Source organism: Crassostrea angulata, chromosome 7 (assembly GCF_025612915.1).
Source record: "Crassostrea angulata isolate pt1a10 chromosome 7, ASM2561291v2, whole genome shotgun sequence".
Classification (NCBI taxonomy): domain Eukaryota; kingdom Metazoa; phylum Mollusca; class Bivalvia; order Ostreida; family Ostreidae; genus Magallana; species Magallana angulata.
Window position 1 is genome coordinate 43198456 of NC_069117.1, and position 23049 is coordinate 43221504.

General features: G+C 31.5%; 2 protein-coding genes across 2 annotated transcripts in view; both read right to left on the minus strand.

The window, feature by feature from the left end:
* The window catches only part of LOC128191350 (uncharacterized), a 60783-nt gene extending 57174 nt beyond the window's left edge, over nt 1-3609 (minus strand). Inside the window, exons 1-3 of the mRNA XM_052863420.1 lie at nt 3453-3609; nt 2579-3293; nt 2039-2341 (exon numbers count right to left, since the gene is read on the minus strand). Coding sequence (XP_052719380.1) covers nt 2039-2341; nt 2579-3146 — 871 coding nt within the window. The 5' untranslated portion in view covers nt 3147-3293; nt 3453-3609. The remainder of the gene's footprint in view (nt 1-2038; nt 2342-2578; nt 3294-3452) is intronic.
* Nucleotides 3610-7638: 4029 nt separating this feature from the next.
* LOC128157306 (uncharacterized) lies at nt 7639-14122 on the minus strand. Its single transcript, XM_052819798.1, has 7 exons — nt 13990-14122; nt 11687-11834; nt 10018-10250; nt 9267-9411; nt 8575-8810; nt 8216-8415; nt 7639-7924 (listed from the first exon to the last, which is right to left on the minus strand). Exons 1-7 carry the CDS (start codon nt 14051-14053, stop codon nt 7697-7699), a joined length of 1254 nt encoding a protein of 417 aa, XP_052675758.1. The 5' UTR covers nt 14054-14122; the 3' UTR covers nt 7639-7696.
* Nucleotides 14123-23049: the final 8927 nt, after the last annotated feature.

Below are 23049 nucleotides of genomic sequence, written 5' to 3' on the forward strand. Positions count from 1 at the left end.
ATAAAATACACAATATCTAAACGACAAAGTAGAGTATATCTTGCTAAATATTGAGTTCATTTTGTTGTTTCAGTTTTTAAGAAATACATCTTTAGGTCACTCAGGTGCAGGGGCTCAGGCCCTAAGGAGGGACCAATGGTAAGATTCGTGTTCCCCAGGCCATCGGGTAGAATTTGAGGCGGGTGGGTAAATATGACTATTAATTGAACATGTATATTTATTTTGAACAATTGCTGTTTGTCATCCATTAACAATTTTAACTTCATCTTTACCAACTTTAACGTCATCTTGAAAACTTCATTGTAATTTTTCACTTGGCAATGTTGAATTTATATGAGTTCTTATTTAGGAAACCTATATTACTTCTAAAAAAAATTCCTTCTCTAATCCCGCACATCCGTAAGAAACACTAAATTATGTAGACCAGGAAGATCTCTACCAAAATTATAAATTTAATCATCCCCCTAGGGAAGGTGTTTTGACCCAAGGGTGGGGCCAAAATAGTTATATAGTGTGAAATTATCCGTGTAATGTGTGTATGGATTGGCTGTAAATTAAATTTTAAAAAATAGTTATTTTATTCAGCTCTTGAATTTTAATGGAAGAAATCAGTACATATTCTGAAATTGAATGAACGAAGCTGTCTATCAAAATAAAAGATATAACGAAAACCTTTGGCAAAGAGTTTGGGCAAGGATGTAACTATTAATGGGATTATCTTCCACCGCTTGTTAATATTTAAAAATTAATCATTGTAAGAAAATGTAATTAAGAAGTTGGAATATTAAAAGAGGTACACAAGGAATATTAAAAGAGGTAAACAAGTAGTTTTGTTTATTTATAAAAAATAATAATAATAACAGTAGTAAATGATAAAGTAAATATTTGTAGCCAAAAATGTGGTATGTGTTCAATATTTTTTGAATAACTGCCAGATGGTGTCATTATATGTGTAGTTGATAACTGCACATGTAAAACATGAGAATTGAAATAACAAAGTTACTTAATGTGACTTTAGTCTTTGTAAAATTTCTTAAGAAAAAGAGAGCGTGTGTCTATCTGGCCTCTAGGGATGAAAAGAGGGTGTTGTTTTTGATAAAGCACGTATACCAGTCATCATTAGTTTTTCTATGAAAACATATAAACATTAAGCTTTCTTGAAAGTTTACAAATATGGGACAATTATTTCCTATCATGTAGGAAGATAGTGGTCATTACCATATTTTTTATTTTACTTAAGAATGAAACTTAATAAAAGGTAAACAGTATATATGTGAATCCTCAAAAGGTTTGTCAGTGTGTATGGGCCATGATACTCAGGTAATCGTTAAGGCCTGTTGGCATCTTGTTTTTTATTTATTCTATTATAAACATTTAACCCCCACCCACTGAGGCCGACCTTACCCTTGGGATCACGATTTGGACAAAGTGAAATAATTTACACTACCTGAGGATAATTCCACACAAGTTTCTGGTCAAATAGTTTTAAAAAAAATTTAAAAGATTTTTTCTCTTTTTATTTCTATTTAAATATTCATACTCACTGTGGCCTTAACTTACCCCAACTTGCACGCACAAAGTGTATACTTCCAAGAATCATGATTTGAACAAAACCTGAATAAACCCTTCCTGAGGATGCTTCCACACAAGTTACAGCTTTATAGTCAATTGGTTATAAAGAAGATTTTTTTTTAATTTACTTTATGTATTCCACGTATTTTGGTCCCACTTTAAACCATAGGCTCAAGTGAGGCTAAAAAACATTAATTTTTATTTACGATTCCTGTCGGTTTATATATTTTTCGACATTTGTTTCAAATCAAATTAAATGGTATTTGCACGCACAAACTGTACACAAATGCATAGTACATTGTAAGTAAGAAAAGAATTCACCTTGGGAAAATCACGAAATAAAGAATGGCACAAATAAGTGGTTGCTAGCATAGTTCTTGAATTGTATGGGTTTTTTTTAAATGCTCCTCGTTGTGTGTTTTTCTTCTTTCTAAAATTTAACGTTTTTATTCATTTATCGGCTTACCTCCAATTACATGTAGACGAATGGTATTTTTAGATTTATAATCGGGCCCATCTGATTCAAGTGTGAGGAATGCCTGATATTCACCTTCATCCTTCTTCGATAATGAATTTATGACAAGCTTTCGCTTTGTGCTACCATTGTGCTTCTCTAAACTTGTGTCAATCCATTTAATGTCGTCTCCTCTGCGTTTTTGCCATGCAACTGACCAAGATGAGAGTTCAACGTTTTTTACGTCTGCTTCAAATTGGGCCGTGCCTCCGAAAAGTATTTCATTTTCACCATGTATGGTAATAACTGGTCTATCTTTTTAAGAAAAATAAAAAAGTGTGTTTAAATGCACATTTTAAAATATTTAAAAAACTTATTATAAATTGATTACAGGCACCAATGCAAGTTTCATAAACTAAAAATTGCATACACGTGTACTTTAACTTTTTTTAATCGGAGTAGTTTCCTACCCAGAGCTCTTTTTCAAATGAAATTAATAAAGTCAAAAATGATTACTAAGACTATATCCAATCATCTCAATGTAGTATTTACCTTCACCGTCTGCATGAATCTGTTTATAGGCGTCTAAAATAATCCTGCATATCTCTAAATGGCAATAAGCAAATTTTGATTGCTCTATTTTTTTCAGCTCTTCTTCGTAATCTTTATTGTAAAATGACTGGATTCTGTTGATTACTAACTTTAAATTCGACCAGATATCATTAAACTCGTTCTCAGAAATTTCTGCAGACGTTGCATGAGCGTAGTAATTATTTCTAAACAATCTTAGACGTTCAATATCATCACTTATTCGTGTGTCAGTGGCCTTTGGCGCCTTTCCCCATCCTTGAGCTGGATCCGGTAAAGAACATAAATTCCTGATGAGTGTGTATAGCAAAGTAACATCAAATGAGTTGTAATCTGGAGGTGAAATACGACAGGTCTTTAATTGCTCTTGATTTAGTTTCAAAGTTGAACATAATTTGATTTTATTGAAAAGGTCCACAGGCTTAATTTGACTGTCCAAAATGTCTATAAGAGGAAGTTTTATAAAATCAACACTGGCCAATGTTACGCATTGAAAGTTACGTTTTTCGTTCGATGAACAAGGAGATGTCATTTTGGTTTAATTTTTCCTGGTACTTGTTTTCTTATTGCTGGCATTTTGTGCTGCTTTTCAGTTGTTATATGGTCTTTGTGCTCTAAACAAAGTTGTTTACATAGTATGCACATGTTTATTTAATTTTCTTGTTTTCCTCACGACCATCTGTAAACAATAAAATATCAGGTAAATAATAAATTCAGTGAAAAGATGATGAATTAGTTTTTTCGCAGTCTGAATTTGATTTTATTCTGATACGCATTTACTTTGTGAAAAATCAATATTTTTTCAAAACGAAAGTTGAAATTATCTTCAGTGACTTACATTTAAATAACAATCTTAATGATGCTCTGGTAGATAATTAAAGAAACACCAATATTTTTTTCACTCCCTCTAATCGTATTTTACAAACAATAATTCGACGAACAGTGTTTTAAAACATATTTACGGTGTAAGCAACCGCCATTACGACCTGGCTATAAATAGATTTTACAAACCCTATTCAAGGTATCACACCTGTAATTGACTAATCAAAATGAACTTAATTGTTTCATACATACTGCAGAATTATTTTTTCCTTGAGTGCATTTTTACATTTTCCTTGCAGGCGTAGTATTTCAATTTCACCCCAACTTCCTTATTTTCATACCAATACTCACAAAAAATTGGGGGGCCAACACCATGATAATTCAATTTTTGATATGTAAATTGAAGAAAATTAGTTGCTGCGAGAAAAGGGGGCAGCCCCCCCCCCCCCCCCCGATGCTACGTGCCTGTAATGGAAAGACATTTTAAAGGGACTTAGACATGATTTGACTTAAAATTTTCAAATTTTAGTTTTCCATTTTCAATGATTATAATGATAAATATAGAAGTTTATAATGTTATGTCAAAAATTGAAAGTCAAATATCAAGTTATAGACAAGATAAGGAGGTAATAATTCTTTGTTTTGTAAACAACGCTAAAATATTGTCATTTTTACATAAGTGTTGTATTGGCGTAAGTGGCAATCAAATGTAACTTTCTTTTGTTGATAATAGTATTTATGAAGCTATTGAGTTAGTTTGAATTGTTATTTACATGTCATTTTGTCCATGAAATGGTAATTCTTTATATTACATTTTTTGTAAACAACTATAAGACTCGAGCTTTGTTTACATAACAATCAATTCTTACCTCTGTATCTCGCTTGCAACTTGACTTTTACATTCAATATTTTGGTCAATCATTGAAAATGCACCAGTAAATCATTTTATGCATAAAATATGAAAATAAAATTTTTGATCTCAAATTGTGTCCAAGTCCCTATAAACACTGATTAATAAACCAACATTCCACTGTTTTTGCTACATTTATAAAATCCCAATCATCTAAGAAAATGTCAGCAGATTTATCAATGGAGATGCCACGTATCTTTTTTCACACCCAGATCACAATATTAACGTTCTGTAAATGTTTGAATTTTGCAATGTCTATTTTTTCCAGACACAAACATACAACAGAACAGCATAACGATTTCAAATTTATTTTGTATAGATTGTGTAAATTTTACCTATTAAAATGTAAATTTTACCTATTAAAGTGTGAAAATTACAGATTCAAGTTTGAATTGTACACATTCAAAGTACATTTAACCGATTAAGGTTTGAAAGCGGAAAATAAAAATGTGCTTCAGTATAACATTATACGCATCCGTAACCGTACCTCACTGAATTATAATGGAGAAAACAATGTATATGACGAATGGCTTTCAAGCCATTTTGTTTAAATTGTCTGTAAAGTGAAAATAGATATGGAGAATATTACTAGAATATATTTGAAACGAAATAGCTCAACCTGAAAAGAGGACGACTGTAAGACCAAATGGCACATTGAGCAAATAGAGCAGAAACATATATGATGGATGTGACACAAACAACATCACTCAGATTTGCACATGGATAGCCGTTATAACCGCTTTGTGTGCAGAAATGCATAAAAAGGATTAAGTAAGTACATATACGTCAGATGTTCAACAGTTATTTGATAATTGCATATTCAATTTCTGACCTCCCAAACCCCTACAATTACACCCTAAAATAGCATACATGTAAGTATCCATTTCCCTTTTTAAAAAGAGAAGCAATGCACATTCATTTTAGTATTATCAGAATTCTATCCTAAAATTAGATTCGTTGACCCTTGGATTATCAAACCCACAACTGTAGAAGATGTGATCCGTGCTTATACTAACCATTGCTTTGTGCCTTTGTAATATCAACTACATGTAGAAGAGATTTTCATAAATTTGTTAAAAAATCGTATCAAGGTTTTCAGTTTATAACTTCTGGGAGGATGGGAGTCATGGATTTTACATTTGATAAACACTCCACCTACTGATGTTACACGAGAGATAAAATAATCCTAATAGTTGAAGAAGAATGCAGCATGAATTAAAATGATAGATATAAGTTAAAGGTTAGACGTTTATATTTTAAGAATAATTATATAGTAATATAGCGGCGTTTAGTGGTACATAATATTCAAAGATTAAAAACGCGGCAACAATTTGAATTAAAGGATCAAAAGGCATTGCATTTAGACCTTCTGATGAAAGTGCTTAACTTTTTGATAAGTTTTGAACAGTCGACAGTCTGTAAATGATTCTAAAATATTATTACATGTATATATCGTACATATCTAATTGGAAACAACTTAGCTGCAGACCAAAGAAAATTTTACGATGAAATATGTGTTTATTGCTTGTTTTTGTTGTTTACAATTTCGCAAATTTTAAAGATACATTTATCTAAACATACATGTACGTATTTGTTAAGCAAAGTTATATACACATTTGAACCAAATTAATTCTGACATTCAAAACGGATTTTTATATGATTTGATAACAGTGCTCTAGATCTCTTTCGTTGATCATTAAGTCACCTGACTCACTCAGACCTTTAGTCTGGCAAAAATGTCATACTGAGTATAGTAAAAATGCATTTAATTTTTGAAATCTTCTTATCTATATCCACAGTAAGGGAAGATTAACTAAATACATTACTGTAATATCATTAAAACCCTTTACCGAAACTGTGAAAATTATGACCTTTTAGTTTACAATTTTTGCCCCCTTGAGCGAGGGTAAAGATAATTCGTGAGCCTCCCCCTTCCTTTCATGGAGGGCTTTTGAAAAATACGAAAAACTATTAAAACTCGACATATTTTGCGTGGGCGTACATACAGACGTATAGCAACATGTTGCACGAGGGAATAATAAAGTTTATTTCTAGCTTCTCTCGCAATCTTTAATTTTTAACCAGGTCCAATAGACTTTCATCGCCATGTCTGCTGGAAAAAATAATGCCCTACTTTATTTATTTTATTTATTTGCTTACCAGTTCAGTAAATTCTTTGTTAAAAAACATAATGCCGTCAGTAAGACACAATATAACATTGTTTTGCTTGTCTAAACATGTGAGACATTTGACAAGGATTACGTTAAAAAAAACAATTTTTATAAATTGTTTTTTGGGAGTTGATTTTGATCAACTCTCCTATGCAGTTACTCTGGCAAACCGAAACTGAAACAGTGTTTGGACCTAAGCACAAATCATCACCGCTGACAAGAGTTGAAAATAATCGATAAATTCGATGTTATGTACGCTGAAGCATATTTTAAAAGGAAACTTATCTATAAATACCTAAGAAATAGTCAGATTTTAAATAGTACGAACAATTTAGAAGTTTTTTGCAGTTGTATGTATTCCTACGCCAGAGTCCAATATAGTCTCGTTCAACCATCGGCTGTCTCCGTACATCTCCGACAAGCAGAGAGTCAGTCTATATTTAGAGGTCGCACGAGCTAACACGTGACCTGGTATCTCTTACTTGTCGGAGATTAACGGAGACAGCCGAGAATCTGGTTGAACGAGACTAGAGTTCATCATTGGTTGGATCCACACACTTTTTGAAAAAATTTCGAATACCGATACATAGTTTGATGAAATCAATTCTATTTTTAAATATTACACATGATTCTTATGAGCTTTTCTCGAAATTCTTGTCGGAAAAGTCCGAGAATCCAAATTATAAAAATGTGTGTAATTCCAATAGAGATTATAAACTACTTGCCAAGGAAAATAGCATATCGTTGATTTTAAGATAAATAATACTCGATAAAATCAACTCCCGTCAGTAATTTAGTACTTTGATTTATCTACTTACCCTATTAATATTTTCCGTTTAAGGAGGCTCGGTGGTCAACAAATTAACCAGCAGACCTTCCTCCTGATATGATCTAGAATTAATAACCTATCAACTATTATTCAGTCCAAAAAAATTCTTTAAATTTTAATTTTTTGGTATTTTTCTATATTTTTCAATAGAGCTCTTCTTCTTAAGGAGATAAATACAGTCTAAAAATGGCCACAACCATCGAACCCTCTAAAGTAGAAACTGTTCTTTTTGTTAAATGATTTTATTGAGATCTGAATGAAATCGAAGTGATAATGAACAAGAAAAACAACATGCATTGAAGTGTTTATTTCTACTTCCATTATGTATCCTCTAAAAATTCAATTGTTTTCTAGGCAATGTACTGTATTCCGTGTGGTTTATCAGTAATACCGCTAAATACATTCTTTTTGGGTTCTTCTTCTTCCTCCTCCTCCTCTACGTTGCGGTAATCGTCTCTGCTTCTGATGCAACAGAACCACAGCATGCAGATCATAACAGTCACAAACCCAAAGGTACAGAACCCAATGATTAGACCGATGACTCCAAACCTTGCAGGTGGATTTGATTTGTCAAATGTCTAAAATGTAAAGAAACCTATCGTTTTTAAAGGATTCTGATATTTAATCATAGACTTGATTTTAGAGTTGGGCAATCGGCTTTGATAAAAACAATGGTCTTAACGCCTTTCTATTATCGACGCAAAGCAAATGTCATAATCTCAAGCTCTTTCCACCTAGCACTAGATTTTTTTTAATTAGAACAATTTATGAATATATTTGAATTGTGTCAACCTGTTGAATATTTTAGCATCATTACTTGACTTACAAATAAACTTTCTTCTTTATGTGAATTTAAAATTTTCCATTACCTTGCCATTTTTTCCAATGGCCTTTCCGTCTTCGTTGTACTCCACAAACCACCACGGTTTAGTGGTGGTCTCTGGGATTGTGGTGGTAGTGGTGGTTGGAACAGGTGTTGTGGTGGTAGTTGTGGTTGTAGTTGTGGTTGTTGTTGTTGTGGTAGTTGTGGTTGTCGGTGGTATCGGCGTTGTTGTTGGGGAGAAATGTGCTAAATTGATATTTATTTACATTGAAAAAAAACACACTGAACAGACCACTAGAAAAATATTTCAACTATGATTAGTATTTTAACTATCAGTATGACATGGATAAGGTTTAAACCCGTTCATATCTACTTCATTATTGTATTTGAATTAATAAGCCTAACCTTGACATAGATAGTTATAGCTGAGACTACAAGATTTGTCTGCCCACTCAAACACTCCCGAACCAGTATGTTGTAAACGAATACAATAATCAGAACCAGGGTTGTTTGGCTCATACGATATCCATGGATAATTATTGTGGACGCTCCCAAAAACTCCAGAAGTCGTTGCTGTTCCGTCTTCAAAGTAGTACTGACCCCCGGAGAGTTTCAGACCAAACCACACATCTCTTACAGTCCTGAACAGAAGCAACAGAACACTCGTTGTTCCAAAAGTTTAAGATTCATGAAACCAATCACATATATATCATAAATTAATTCATACATTCCTTTTAGTTTGAACGTGCATCTTTAATTTTTCTCCTTCTGCAGAAACCAAAAGCATTTTGTTTACTTTTTTGTTTTATCTTATTTATGGTGGAGATAATGTATAAACAACATCAATTAGTTTTGTCCTTTTGCATTTCAGATATATGCATATTATTGTGTCTAATTGTAAACCATTTATTGTTTTCCCTCGGACTGAAATGTCACACTTTCATTGATTTAATCATAGCATGTGACTGCCAGATTTATTCTAAAGTTTCGTAAGTTCCTAAAATATTTGGAGTACTAAATGCTCTTAGAATTCATTTTTAATATGGAGTAGTCTTTAAGAATTGAAGAAGTTTTCTAAAGTACGTCTTTATAATTACCCCGAACTTTGCTGTACATTAATGTACTTGATGGCAGCTTCGTGGAGAGCAGCAGATTTTAAGGAGGCAAGCTGCATCCCCATTCCCTCACATGCTGATTTACCTGCACTCCAGCTACCTGTAACTCCAGGATTTAGGTAAAAACCTAGAAAAATCGTTTTTTTAAAGATGTTAAAAGTTTAATATAAATTATTGCATTGATTACAAAATGAAACATGACATCTCGAATCGAATTAAATCAAGTCTCATTAAGGTGAAATAAAACATGTTGTAATCTGTCGTATGACATAATTTCCAGGCCAAGTAGTTTTATCTGACATTGGTATGAAAACCGACTTCGGGCTCTAATCAACAGTTAGACATTGGGAAATAAAATTATTAAATTCTGACGCGTTTTGTATTCTTGTATACTAACTGTATTTATCGACCTCATTTTAAACTTTTCTGTACGCAACCTACATTTATATACAGAAAAAAAAAATAATGATTGCGTTTTACTAGGAATATCTAAACTTGAGTAATCAATGAATTTTGCCTATGCAATAATTCATAATTCTACAATATTGAGTTTGCATACATTTGTGTGTTCTTCTGCAAAATGGCCCTTCCATAATTTTGGAAACATACATTTGAGTATCGATTTACTTTAATTACGTATTAACTGTTTCTTTACAGTACATATGTTTAATTTCTTAGAACACATGCATTGCTATGTTTGACTTATAAGCATCCAATTGATCAGAAAACAGACCTTCGCACAAGAAGTCCTCTGTACTACTACAATCATGATGTTTCCACAATAACCCTGTTCCCCACTCCATTTCAACGCAGGCCTTGGTGACATCATCCGAAGGAGTTGAAGAGTCTTTCCAGGGTGTATTGTAAAATGATCCCCAGGAGAGAGTAGTGCCATCCATCCATTTATACACCATCGTGGGCTTGTTTACGTCTCTCTCTATGCCTATCCAAACGTTTTTGTCTTTTCTGAAAAAATATTTTAAACGAAAAAAAAATAAACGGTCATATTTAATTAGTTTTAAACTACAGGTTGTGACAACTCTCAGAAATTATAAATTATAGGAAATTAGTTACCGCTATACTGGTTAACTATTGTAATGTTAGCAACCGTAGTAATTTAAATGAATACTAGTGTCAAATAGTTAAGGGAACTCATCGTACACCCAAGCAACACTGGCCAAATGACTTAACCTAAATAGCTATAGAAAAACGAATGCAAATCCAAAAATGCATCGGTATTTTTTTCATACTTGTTTATACTGATAACATTAACGAAAAAAGATTATCATTTCTAGAAAAAATAATTTTATACAATTCTATTTTATCAACTAGTGTCCATATTTTCAAAACAATCAACATACTTTATATTTTAGGGACACACACCATTAAACCTTAATATTTCTGGATTTTTTAAAAGAATATATGAGCATTTACATAATATATATGTTATATTAGTTTTAGGCTCGTTGATATTGAATTCTTATTTTGAAAAGTTCACACATGTATTAGGGCTTGGTGCAGAATAGGAAAAATCTTTTAGAATAAATTTTGAAAATTTACTTTAGAAAAATAAAGTTATGTTATATACATTTTACATTTTAGTACAATATTTTGTTTTACACATCGACCAATGACCATTAAAAGCCTGGTGAAAATTCGGTTTAAAAAATTGTTCCACAAAACAGAAAGTTGTGTATTATCTATAAAATCTTGAAAAAGTTTTAATCAATACAGATTTCATATCAACAATATTAATGGAACATTTAAAGGTTTTGAAAACTTATTAATCACACCCAAAAAAAATTTAATATCAGATATGTCTAAGAATTGAATAGATATTTTTAATGAACATCTACTTCATTTACAAGTTTTTTACGAAAACGGATCAATTTTGGTTATATAAAACCTTATCATATTGCTTATTATTTTTAGAAAAGGATACAAACTTAGGTACAACATGAAATATGTTTATTTACGCAAAACTAAAGAAAAAATGGAGACAGGTATTCATAAGCAGCTTAGAACAAAAAAGTTTTAACAAAAAAAATAGAATCCGTTAAATCCCCTTTTTAATCAACGGGAAAAAATTTCAAATATCCTATGAGATTGTTCCATCGAACTGAGTCCTTTTTTAACAAAAAAGCAAAGAACTTAGCCTTCTGCGTGCAGAAATTTTAGTGTATGGTTAAAATATGGATTTTTATCAGTTTGTAGTTTAACTCTCGGTTTCAGTTGACACACAATATTTTTGAAGATTGGATAATTTTTTTCACTTTGTATCCCTTGTGAAGCAAAGTGATTTTATATGTGCATACAAAAAATAGTAATTGAACTGTAAATACATTGAATATAAACAGTTCCTTAAATTGATGGTTATAAAGCTTATGCTATGTTTTACGTACCCATAAAGGGAATTATAAGCATTTAGAAACGACTTTGCTGCTTCCCAATCTGCCTGTGTGTGGAACACTGCCAGCCTCATTCCCATAGACTCGCACTGGGCTTTGGCTGCAGGCATTGATATGTCAGTCGACTTCCCATAGTAAAAGGCTGAAATATTTGATACATTGTAAAGAATATTTCCTATTATTTCCAATGTCGCTTGTAACATGAGATCTGATGCGTTAACAAGCCGGGTGTAAATTTCCGTATCACCTGCTGAAGCCAGTTTTAATAAATTGTGACGTCACAATGCAAATCTTGTTTACAATAGCACCTAGCTATAGATCTTTATATTTGTGCAAAACAATGTTACGTTAAATAATTAAAGTAATTCAAATGAATAAAAATATTTTGTCAAAACCCCTATTTATTAAAATTCTATTGATATGAATATCCTAGACCAACAAGATTTTCAAGTTGCAAAGCACTAGTAAAACAATATAATTTTTAAAATTGTGTAACGTAGGAAATAAATTTGTTATCCAGGTCCAATCAAGGGTGTTCGGGGATTTACCCCGTTGTGTATTCCAAACACCTTGAGGGCCGCAGGAATGCAGCATGGAATACAACCCGGGGTAAATCCCCGTACATCCTTGATTGATCCTGTATAACTAATAATACCATAAAAAAAGGTGTCTAGCTATTTGTGAGTCTCAATAGCGCAACAAATGCCCTTAGCTAAGTTTTTGCACGACAAACCATACTATAGAATGGTTTGTACAGTAAACCGTACTCGGACATTGTAAATATTTCATTATCATGAATTATTCAACAGAGGCATATTTTCCGATTTCGGCAGCCTCTCTCTCTCTCTCTCTCTCTCTCTCTCTCTCTCTCTCTCTCTCTCTCTCTCTCTTGAAATGGACTTAAATGACAAAATGATAATAAATTGATATGAATTTGCTCTGTATTGAATTTTCATTTTTAGATACATGAGAAAGTTAACTTTGTGAAAGAACGGATAAACTCTTTACCTTAACAATGGAAGAAAGTTCTCTTCCAATGAAATGTTTGAGACGATTTATTATTTATTCATTTAAATCTTATCCGCCTATAGGAACGTTGAAATTGAACATTAAATGCACTTGCGTGGATTAAAACTTTTGGAAAATCACAATCATCTTCTTGAAAAATATGGAGAATGACATGATGAAATTTTGAAAAAAAAACTTAATAAAAGAAACTGCATTCATTATTATTTAAAACATTTGAAATTTAAATGAATGATATGCTTTTGTTCAACAATTTGTTTTATAAAATATTTGATTTTCTTTTGTTTGGATTGATGAGTTTTCAGAGTTGTATAGTAATATCTGATTCTAGATTGAGAATACACATTTGGTTTTCTGTGGGATATTTACGATGAATTAATTAAAGGAACTGCTATTCATTTGTATTTTAAACATTTGGAATTTAAATGAATAAAATGCTTTTGTTCAACAAACCCATGTTTTTTTAAAAAAAAGTTATCATTTAAACAAATGTTTAATAAGATCTATTTTTTACCAATTAAACTCTTATTCTGCTACAGGAACGTTGAAAATGAACATTCATCATTGTACTTGTGTGGATTAAAATTTTGGAAAATTTAATTCATCTTTTGAAAAATGTGGAAAATGACATGAAGAAATAAAAAAAAAAATCTGTGGAATTTTCTTTGATTGCATTATTAATAAGTTTTTATTATTACTGAGTTGTGTAGCAATATCAAATTCTAGATTGAAAATACAAATTTGGTTTTACTTGTTCTGCGGGTTATAAAAGACGAAATTGATAAAAGGAACTGGATGATATTCATTTCTGTAGATAAAACAGCGATTCAATATCTTTTAGTTTTACGATACAATCAGAATATTTAATGATTTTAATGGACATCTTATTTTTTATGATAATAAAATAGAACTTCTTATGTTACAAATAAAGGCACCCATTGATGACTTTATTGCTGCTTTTTACTCTTGATTCATAGCATTGAAAAAATACATTGTATATGCTATTTCAATTATTAATTTCAGGTACTTACAAAAAGATCATTTGATTTCTTCTTTTTTGTTTTATTTTTTTTTTTTTATAAAATTTCATCAAATGTCAATTGCCTTTCTATTTTTAATAATATACCACTTTTGGGGTTCGCAAAACAAAATAAAACATTAAGTATCATAAATCAAAATAACAATGATTATTCACATATCTTGGTGGGAAAACCAGATTCATTTTTCATTGTTACTGTTGAAGATATAGAGTTTTTTAAACCATACATTACCTTGAATTAGAAAGGATTGTGTTCCTAACACAAAACAGAAAATTTTTAGGTGTGCCGGATGCATGATTTTACCTTCTAAGAAAATTCCAACTAATTCAAATCGATTAAGGTACAAGTAAATTATACAAGCATTCTGTTTGCAATTCCTATGTATGCAAATGATTTTGAAGCTGTCCAAATAAATTTGTTTCGTAACTTCTCTTTTGTAACTTTACCGGACGTCACAAAATTGATTTTTTTTTTCAGCTCATAATACTAGGTTGCTCCAATTCCATGAGCTCTAAAAATCCTTAGCATGTATAGACAAAATTAAGTACGATACGTAAAAAAATTGTCTTATGCATATGTCTTTGATTGTGCTAGTATCCATGTCACTGCTGCTAAATAAAGAGCTTAAAAGTTGTCCCCAGGGGGGTGTGTTCCTTCTGTTCATTTAGCAGAGTCTCCTCTACATACATAACTTAATAAGACTTATTTTTCTGAATATAATGGATGGATATGAAATGGAAGTAGTTTGCTTAAATTAATCAATAATGATAACATGCAACAAATGACTATTCTAGAGGAAAATCACAACAGGTATATAGTCATAGGAAAGGTTTCAGCCTTAACTTAAAAATTGTTTTAAAAACATTTTGTTACATTTATTGACAATCTAATTTAACATTATTTTGCATGTTTATGTACATTAACTTTTTTCAATTTTTGCCTCATAAAAATTATCTTATTATTTATGATAAACAGCAAATATAGCGAAATACAATGTTTTCAGATTCAATTTTGTCAATAAATTCTTTTCAAGTTTTGACTTTTCAACCAATTATAATAACCCACTACGAAATTTCATAAGTGAGTGCAGCGAATGCCGCTCTTAAAAACTACAAAACAAATTCTTCTTTGAAGTAGGCTTTACTCACTTGAATCAAGATTTAAACATGACTCCAAATTGAGTTCAAACACTATATCTTCGGTGATATCATACAAAAAAAGAATCAAATGATTAAAATTAAAATTTAAAAGGATTAATTGCATTCACTAAAGGAATGTATTTCAGATTCTTTTGTAATTATTCGTAAAATCGAACCCACAACTATCTTTTGTTTTAAAAAAAACTATATTTCATTAGCTTTGACTTTTCAGAAATCATAGCAAAATGTGTTTTTGTTGTTTTCGTAAATTGAGAATACTAGTATAAATAAAGCAGCCATTACAACACTCAACATTGGTGTATCATATGACACATGCCGAATACCTAGAAATGACATGATAAAGATACACACCTTTCCGCAAGCAAGCAAGATTATTATATTTATAGCTAACTGTTTAATGTGATTTGTTAAAACGAGAAAAGAGTTTCCGATAAAGAGTAAATCTAGTCCTTTACCAATACCAGTATCTGGCCATGTAATTTTCTTTTATCGATTTTATTTACACGGTCTCTGAGTATTCGTTGATTCACGTGTCTATCTTTGACACAAAATCCTATTCTTGTTCCAAAATGTGTTCTTTCTCCTAATAACCAGATTAAATGTATGCGTCTTGTAAATGTTAAATTTACCAAGAGGTCCCGTGGTTAGTTTGTGTTAGTTAAATAATAATGTATATTATTGATGAAGCCAAATGAAATTTGAACATGCAACGTGTCATGCGATTAAATAAGATTTATTAACTAGACACGATCTCGTTGCGAGCAACGAGGAGGTCTTCCGTCCGATTTTTAGAAGGAAATATGACATCATCGACTTTGATTTTCGACAACAAAACATGATATGGAAAAAGAAGTGAAGTACTAATGCTTTATTGTATCGCTTTTTATAAGCTCCCTTGCATTGCTTTTTTAAAAACTTGCATTTCTTCCAATTAAGATAGAAAAGATTAAACTTGTTTACCTCTGATCCCTAAAAACCCTTATTGGATAACGCAAGAGAAAATCATTATATTGTTAGGATATATAAACGTATTATACCTAATCAAGCTTTAATAACCTTTCACAAAAAGGCTCTCATTAAAGGGCTATATATAGAAGATTTTAGAGCCTTTTGATCCCCTAATTTAAGGGGCCAGTCCCTTTTTCTTGATATCAAATGAAAGGACATTTAATTCTGAACACATTTTGTTAACAAGTGTTTAGAAATTCGTTACTGTTCTGGAGATATATGAGAAAGTAGGTTTTTGAGGCCGATCCCTTGTCTCCTTATAGGGGCAGTTTTACGAAATTTTGAAGGTTGCATATAAATGAGAACATCATTTTGAGCAACTTTTCTTCTGTACTACATTTCAAAATATTTTTCCTTCCTGAGATATGGGTGATCAAAATTTTGGACTTTTGGCCCCTAAAAACCATTACTTACATAACACATGATAAACTCATTACATTGCTTGGATCCATAATTGTGAGATAAACATATTTGCTTCTATTACCTTTCAAAAAAATCTCTCAGTAAAGGGCTACAGATAAAAATTTTTAGAGCCTTTTGATCCACTTATTTAAGGGACAAGCCCCTTTTTCTTGATATCAAATAAAACGACATTTAATTCTGAACACATTTTGTCAACAAATGTTTGGAAATTCGTTACCGTTCTGGAGATTTATGAGAAAGAAGGTTTTAGGGGCTGATCCCTTATCTCCTTTTAGGGGTCGTTTATCAAACTTTTGAAGGTTGCATATCGATAAGAACATCACTTTGAACAACTTTTCTTCTTCACTGCATTTCAAAATATTTTTCCTCTCTAAGATGTGGGTGATCAAAATTTTGGACTTTCGGCCCCTAAACCCCCCTAATTACATTACACATGATAAAATCCTTACATTGCTTGAATAATTAACTGTAAGATAAACACATCTGCTTCTATAACATTTCACAAAATATCTCCCAGTAAAGGGCTACAGATTAAAGAATTGAGAGCCCTTTGGTCCCTTTTTTTGAGGGGCCAGCCCAGCCCCTTTTTCTTGATACCAAATGAACGGTCATTTAATTCTAAACAGTTTTATTAACAAGTGTTTAGAAGTTCGTTATCGTTCTGGAGATATATGAGAAAGAAGGTTTCAGGGGCCGATCCCTTATCTCCTTATAGGGGACATTGAACGAAATTTTGAAGGTTGCATATCGTTAAGAACATCATTTTGAACAACTTTTCTTCTAAACTGTACTTCAAAATATTTTTCCTTTCTGAGATATGGGTGATCAAAATTTTGGACGTTTGGCCTCTAAAAACCCTTAATTACTTAACACCTAATACAATCATTACATTGCTTTGATACATAACTGTGAGATAAACATATTTGCTTCTATAACCTTTCAAAAAATATCTCTCAGTAAAGGGCTACAGATAAAAGACTTTAGACCCTTTTGGTCCCATTATTTGAGGGACCAGCTCCTTTTTCTTGATTTCAAAAAAGGTCCTGTAAATATAAACTTTTTTTACATTACATGTCTTAACAAAATATTTTTCAGAAAAGAGATAAACAAAGAAAACCAGAAAAAATTATGACGTTTGTTTAATCTCAATTTTCGGGTCCAGGCGAGCTTTGATGCTTTTTGTGATCGAAATGATTTTAAACCTTCATGCACAATTTCAGTCTTCCGTCTACCATCGCCGAAAAGTTTATATCTGCTATAGTTTAAGAGGAGTACTGCCGACAGTATACCCCTCTGAAAATCGATAAAACGACTATATCTCAAAACCGGAAGTGACGTCATCATTAAAAAATTTGCAATACGTTTCATATCATCATCTACCTATCATCATCTATCATTTATCTATTTATCAAAATCGATAAAACGACTATATCTCTAAACCGGAAGTGACGTCATCCATAAAAAAATTTGTAATACGGTTCATGTCATCATCTATTAGATCCCAAAGTTTCATGAAAATCAATTGAGTAGTTTTCGAGATCTCGCGTGCACAAAATTTGTAAGAAAAAAAATAATGAAAATATAGAAGAATAGGGAAAAAGAAACAAAGCAATAACAATAAGGCCTTCCATTGGAAACGGAAGACCTTAATTAAAAAATAAATCAATTTATTTTAGAGTGAAGCTAAGTTTTTAGATTACTCCAGAAATTTGTACAGTTTGGGTTTACGTTTAACAAACTTCCTTTTTTAAAAAAGGCATCAACTGGGATGCACATGAAAAAGTTGTGAGAAAATTTCTTTTTACCCCATAATATATTTGAGGATATTTATTTAATGAAAAATGATTTTATAAATATAAAGTGTAGAACAGAGAAAAGCTTTAAAGAATAGTTTCCTCTTTGATAAATAATGCATCGATGTAACAAAATAAAATTTCAAACTTGTTAGCCATAAAAAAAACGATGAACAAATAATAAATCTTTTTCGTCAAATTGAACTATACATAACTTTACCTCAATGTAAAAATGCAATGAATATAATTTTATACTAATTTTTAGTATCGTTTTCCGTTAATCCATATAACTACTCTTATAATGTTAATCTTATCTATTGATCATAATATTTCTATCATTATTAGGATAAGCATCAAACTGAGTTTAAAGGATGAATTTTTTTTACGAAAAAAAGTCAAATATGACATTGCTTTTTGCACAGATTCAAAGCATGAAGAATCATTTAGAAGTTACTAATTTCTTACTCATTTAAATGACTTTGTTTTCATTGCCCGTATCAGTGTTTTGTTTAATTTCAAGTATATATCATGAATCTTGGAATAAGTGTTATGGTCTTAAATGAATTAATTCGTTTTAGTTAACGTTTTTACAAATATAAACCCCCATGGTAATTGTTACAGTTAACATAAGCAAGTCTGTTGCTTTAAAGAACATGCAATATTAAGTGTATCGTTTCCTTCCACCAGGTTCGTTGGAGGCAAAAGTATGGGACTTTTTGGTCAGAGTTCCGTACTTAATCCAATCTCCTTCTTGTTTTCTTTTATTTATTTTCTACCAACGAAGAAACTGAGAACTACAAAATCATCATTTTTTAAATGATTATAAAGTGACGACATCAATTCAATCTAACAAGCGAGTGGTCTTTGTACATATACCGGTATTGTATTGTGTCCAACAGCAATGGTCAATATATTCATTTCACAATATGGTTTTATCGTGAATTTGAAAGAGTGTTAATTTGTAACCAGAATTCATTCTCTTCATTTTTTTATAAACATGGATTCCTCCAATGTCTCAAAGAGTCTTATGAAAAAGCAGAGTCTTCAACGAAATTGACAGAATATGGCTCATGTATAGGTTGAAAAATAAGTCTAACTAGTGTGCTTTTGAATGTCTCGTCTACAAATACATGGTATCTATTAATGTAGTAACAGCTTTTTGCAAAGGTGTAGAAAGAAGTGAACCAAATTTAATCATAACATGTTTTTAAAGCTTTGTCTTAATTTTAAAGCTTCTACTAGTATATACATGTGTATTCTTTTTGAATTTTATTTTATTTGAGTAACATTTTTTACCTATATCTTTCCTCATTCAAATGCCTTTTACAAACTAAATTTATACAGTCCTTAATTATACTATTCAAAGTTTAATTAAAGGGCAAAGAATTTAGTAGAAGATGACTGGACATTTATATGTGTTGACAAATGTTAACTTACCTACTAGTTACTCGGATCTGTACGCTAGTGTTCAACATTCAAGCTGTGTCCGTATGCGTTATCACATTTCATTACAGTATCTTATATACACATGTACGTATATAATATTTGAAAGCTTTTTCAGTTTTTAAGGAAAATTTATGATCTTTGTGAGGTAAAATATTAGCATTTCCATTTCCATTTCATTTCACGAATATCTCATAAAAGACATATATCTTAACTTTGAACAACATTTATTTCATACTTTGTTTTTAATTTGTGTTACAGGCCCAATTAAAGCTCTTCGGGCTTTATTAGATTTGATCACTGCCGGCAGTATTTGAACAGCCCAGAACACTCAAAGAATGATATTTTTATTCCTCCAATAACTTAAAATTGTATTGATATAATTGGTAGACTCTTATATAGTTGAGGTATAATATAAATAATACAAACATCATGTAACATAATATTGCTTATACTGGTTATTATTTACAACAAAAATACGGAGCGTGGATCAAAAAAAGAACTGTCAAATTTGATAATGATGAAAGAATTTCTACTTCTCTAAAAAATTAATACTAATTGTTCAAATTCAATTGTTGTTTTGAGCTTAGCACCAGTTAATTCGATTCCATATCAATAAAAAAAAACATGCTTGGGAAAAAAAGGTTTACCGATTTGCATTTCAATTTGTTAAGTAACTTAAAAAAACAATACGTAATTAAAAAATGCCCTGCATAAACGATAACTTATCTATGAGTAGATAGATCCATTACCGATATGTTTAAAGTAATAGTTATAATAAAATATTTTACATTTGAATTTTCATTTCAGTAAGTAAATATTTAAGAAATTTTTAAAATATACATGGAAATTATTGTTATATACGTGTAGTAACTAAATGAATGAATAACAAAAACAGTTCTGACAAACGAAATGTATGGTACAGATAGCATTGAATTTATTTAAAAATAAACTTCAACCAAAAATAACATTGGCCCGACGTGCCAAAACGCCCCTAAAATTTATTCTTAAAGATTATTGACACTTATTGTCAATCATATTAAGACAAAAATCGGAAAACTTGATAAAAGCATAACCAAGAAATATTTGAATTTGTGCCAAGCTTTGTCATTAAAAAGAACATTGATTGAATTTAGACTGTTTACATAAGTCTTGGTCTAGGGATCATATAGAAAACAGTCTCATCGACCTAAATATACTACTCTGTACAAAAAATGTCTCATTATTTTGTTTATAGGCTATTCCATTTTTAGCTCACCTGAGCCAAAGGCTCAAGTGAGCTTTTCTGATCACAATTTGTCCGTTGTCTGTCGTTGTCGTTGTCGTCGTCGTTGTCGTCGTCGTTGTAAACTTTTCACATTTTCATCTTCTTCTCAAGAACCATTAGGCAGATTTCAACCAAATTTGGCACAAAGCACCACAAGGTGAAGGGGATTAAAGTTTGTTCAAATGAAGGGCCACGCCCTCTTTAAAGGGGAGATAATTGAGAATTATTGAAAATTTGTTGGTATTTTTCAAAAATCTTCTTCTCAAAAACTATTCGGCCTGAAAAGCTTAAACTTGTGTGGAGACATCATCAGGTAGTGTAGATTCAAATTTGTTCAAATCATGGTCCCCGGGGGTAGGGAGGGGCCACAATCGGGGGATCAAGTTTTACATAGGATTATATAGAGAAAATCTTTAAAAATCTTCTTCTCAAAAACTATTAGGCCAGAAAAGCTCAAATTAAAATGGGAGCATCCTCAGGTAGTGTAGATTCAAATTTGTTCAAATCATGTTCCCCGGGGGTAGGGTGGGGCCACAATAGGGGATCATGTTTTACATAGGAATATATAGAGAAAATCTTTAAAAATCTTCATCTCAAAAACTATAAAGCCAGAAAAGCTCAAATTAAGATGGAAACATCCTCAGGTAGTGTAGATTCAAGTTTGTTCAAATCCTGATCCCGGGGGTAGGGTGGGGCCACAATTGGGGGATCAAGTTTTACATAGGAATATACAGAGAAAATCTTTAAAAATCTTCTCAAAAACTATTAGGCCAGAAAAGCTCAAATTAAAATGCAAGCATCCTCAGGTAAAGTAGATTCAGGTTTGTTCAAATCATAGTCCCCGGGGGTACGGTGGGGCCACAATTGGAGGATCAATTTTTTACATAGGAATATATAGAGAAAATTTTAAAAAATCTTCTTCTCAAAAACCATTAGGCCAGGAAATCTCAAATTTGAGTGGAAGCATCCTCAGATAGTGTAGATTCAAGTGTGTTCAAATCATGGTCCCCAGGGGTAGGGTGGGGCCACAATTGGGGGATCAAGTTTTACATAGGAATATATAGAGAAAATTTTAAAAAATATTCTGGCAAAGTTTTCGGTCCAAAACTCAGTACTCAGCACAGGTTATGCAGATTTATGTTTGATGAAACCATGATTCCCTAGAGAAAAGTGGGGCCACGAAATGGGAGGGGGGGGGGGGTATATAGGAATAGAGAAAAATCTTCTTTCAGTTACAACAACAAAAGGGGCTTGGTATTTACCAAAAAATAAGAGGTGGATAAAATTGGCAGATTTTCAATTTTTTTAGCAAGATCTTCTGTACTCAGTTGTCAGGATATTTTGATACCGTAATGCTAATTTGATCAGAGTTAAGGCAATTGTTGGTCAAGTGAGCGATGTGGCCCCTGGGCCTCTTGTTTAATCATGTCATGGATTCTTTTTGTTCTTATTTCCAAGGTTAAATGTGTTTAAATGTTATATTTACTTAACATCAACTTAGTCCTTTTGACCAATTAACACTGACTGTGTGTACTGAACATTAAACGGACCTGGGTATGAGCAATGTAACAATTTCACACTGATGAATAAGGTCGAGTTATATACAACAATAGACAGTTTAATGTTCCTCTTTAAATTTTATAACCCAGATGTTAAACTTTTAATAGGTTTTCTTACTTTATCTTTTATTGATTTCGGTAGAGCCCCTTACTGATGATTTACACAACAACCTTTCTTTTACGCTGAAGGTACAGCTGTTGTGTTTGAATAACTGGCTATCGGCTTTAAGGAAATGAAATACGGATTTAATTGCTAACAGTAAGCATTCAACAACAGAAAAATGGTTGTACATGTATGATTGTAGTAACATTGCAACTGTATATTTATCTATTTTGACATTGACGTTTTGTGATTTCTTCATTAGATGTAAAATGTTTTTATGCAGTTGAAGAAATACTGAATACTTGATGAAAAAGTAATACGTATTGATTTATGAAAAAGAGATTCCAGTACGGTTTTTTGATATACAAACTAGAATTACCAATTAGCCTAGTCTGGATTATTAATCTTGAATTGAATACAAAACCGTTAACACGGTTTATTAACAGGAAAGTCATACTGAACGGATGAATTGTCTGACAGATGGACTAATTAAGTAAATGACGGTCCAAGAGACTGACTGACAACAGGGTAAAAA